The 1,582-nt window shown below is 47.3% G+C and overlaps 1 protein-coding gene across 1 annotated transcript; it reads right to left on the reverse strand.

The window, feature by feature from the left end:
* Nucleotides 1-263: 263 nt before the first annotated feature.
* On the reverse strand, nucleotides 264-1,085 carry LOC143592093 (uncharacterized). The gene has a single exon (XM_077072097.1). The coding sequence runs from the start codon at nucleotides 1,083-1,085 to the stop codon at nucleotides 264-266; it is 822 nt and encodes a 273-aa protein (XP_076928212.1).
* Nucleotides 1,086-1,582: the final 497 nt, after the last annotated feature.

The following is a 1,582-nucleotide window of genomic DNA, read 5'->3' on the forward strand; positions in this document are numbered from 1 at the left end:
CCCCGCGTTCTTCAAACCAAAAGGCATATTGGTGTAGCAAAAGGTCCCCTCGTTGGTATATAACACTGTTTTTTCTTCATCTTTAGTGTCCAACTGGATCTGATGGTACCCCTTGTAGGCATCTAGGAAGCGTCTGAGAAGAAACTGGGCTAGGGACTTTATCTTGTTTTCTATCTCCGGGAAACGGTATGAATCCTTCGGGCAAGCTTTATTCAAATCCTTGAAATCGACACACATGCGCCAACTGTTGTGCAATTTCACGATCATGACGGGGTTTGATATCCATCGAGGATATTTAACCTCCCGCACAATCCCTGCTTACAAAAGCTTAGAGGTTTCTTCCAGCACTGCTTTTCTTTTCTGGGGCCCAGACTTCTCTTTTTCTGTTTGACCGGCTCCAACCAATGGAACTCGTCTTGGCTATGTTGTACCAAGTTCTGAGGGACTCCGGTCATCTCTTCATGTTTCCATGTGAAGACATTAGCATTACGGAGGAACACCTCCTTCAACCCAGGGTTACCTCGGTCAGATAATTGGGATCCAATCCTCACTGTCTGGTCTGGGTGTTCCCCATTGAGAACCCATACTTCAACCCCCTTCCACGGCTTGGTTCCCCTTCCAATACTAGCTACTAATTCCGTGGAGGAACGAACAGTAGCTATTCCTTTCGGAGTGGGAAACCTCATGTACCCGTGAAACATGGAAGGAACGGCTCGCAGTGCTTTCATTCCTGGTCTGCCTAGTATGATGTTGTACTTTGAAGGTGCTCGCACCATGGAGAAACGGAGATACACCGTTCTGGTCTTCTCTCCATCCCTGAGAGTAAATGGGAGGGTTAGGGAGCCTAGAGGTTCTACCACCTCTCTCGAAAATCCCATCAACGGGCACACATCTTCCTCCAATTTGCTTCGGATTTTTCTCTGGAGCCTTATGAAACAATGTTCATACATGACTTCTACCCCACTTACTCCATCGACATGGACACGAGCCACCCGCTGTCCGGCTACACTTTCTGAGATATTCAGGGGCATTTCCATGGCATCTTCCTCCTCCATGTGAGGAAAGATATTGCAGCTTTCATCCATATCGTGTTCGAAACTAAAGACCCTACTCTCCCCACCTTGGAAATCCTTCCCAGATCTTCCCCCCTCTTTTTCCGCTCTCCGTATAATATCCACAAAATGCTTATATTTGTCCTCTTCTTTGACTTTTGAGGGAGATCCTCTTGCAGGAAGGGGTAGCTACCCAAGTTTAAAGGATGCCTCCCATAATTTTTTCAGTTGGACTTAAATTTCTGTGGTATGGCCATGACACTTGTGGTAATTACAATATCCCAGTGGGTTGGGCTTGTATGCTTGCTTAAAAGGGCTGAAGACACGGATATCTTTGTGGGTACTTGGTCTTATCAGCCACTAGCACATCTTCCCCCCATGGCGGTTGTTTCTCACCATAAGGGGGTTTATATTGGCTTACCTCGGGGCGTATGCTGGTAGGGAATCGGGGCGGGTGATATGCTGTGGGTGAGTAAGAGGAATGATTTTCGGGGGGTCGGTATGGCATGAACAGACTTTTCGAATGGCGT

This window comes from Bidens hawaiensis, unplaced genomic scaffold (genome assembly GCF_021521415.1).
Source record: "Bidens hawaiensis isolate Kalapana, Puna unplaced genomic scaffold, B.hawaiensis_p1.1 tig00040519_1, whole genome shotgun sequence".
Lineage (NCBI taxonomy): Eukaryota > Viridiplantae > Streptophyta > Magnoliopsida > Asterales > Asteraceae > Bidens > Bidens hawaiensis.

Excerpts from the sequence above, each read along its gene's own strand:
- LOC143592093 (XM_077072097.1), bottom strand. The coding sequence starts at position 1,085 with ATGGATGAAAGCTGCAATATCTTTCCTCACATGGAGGAGGAAGATGCC.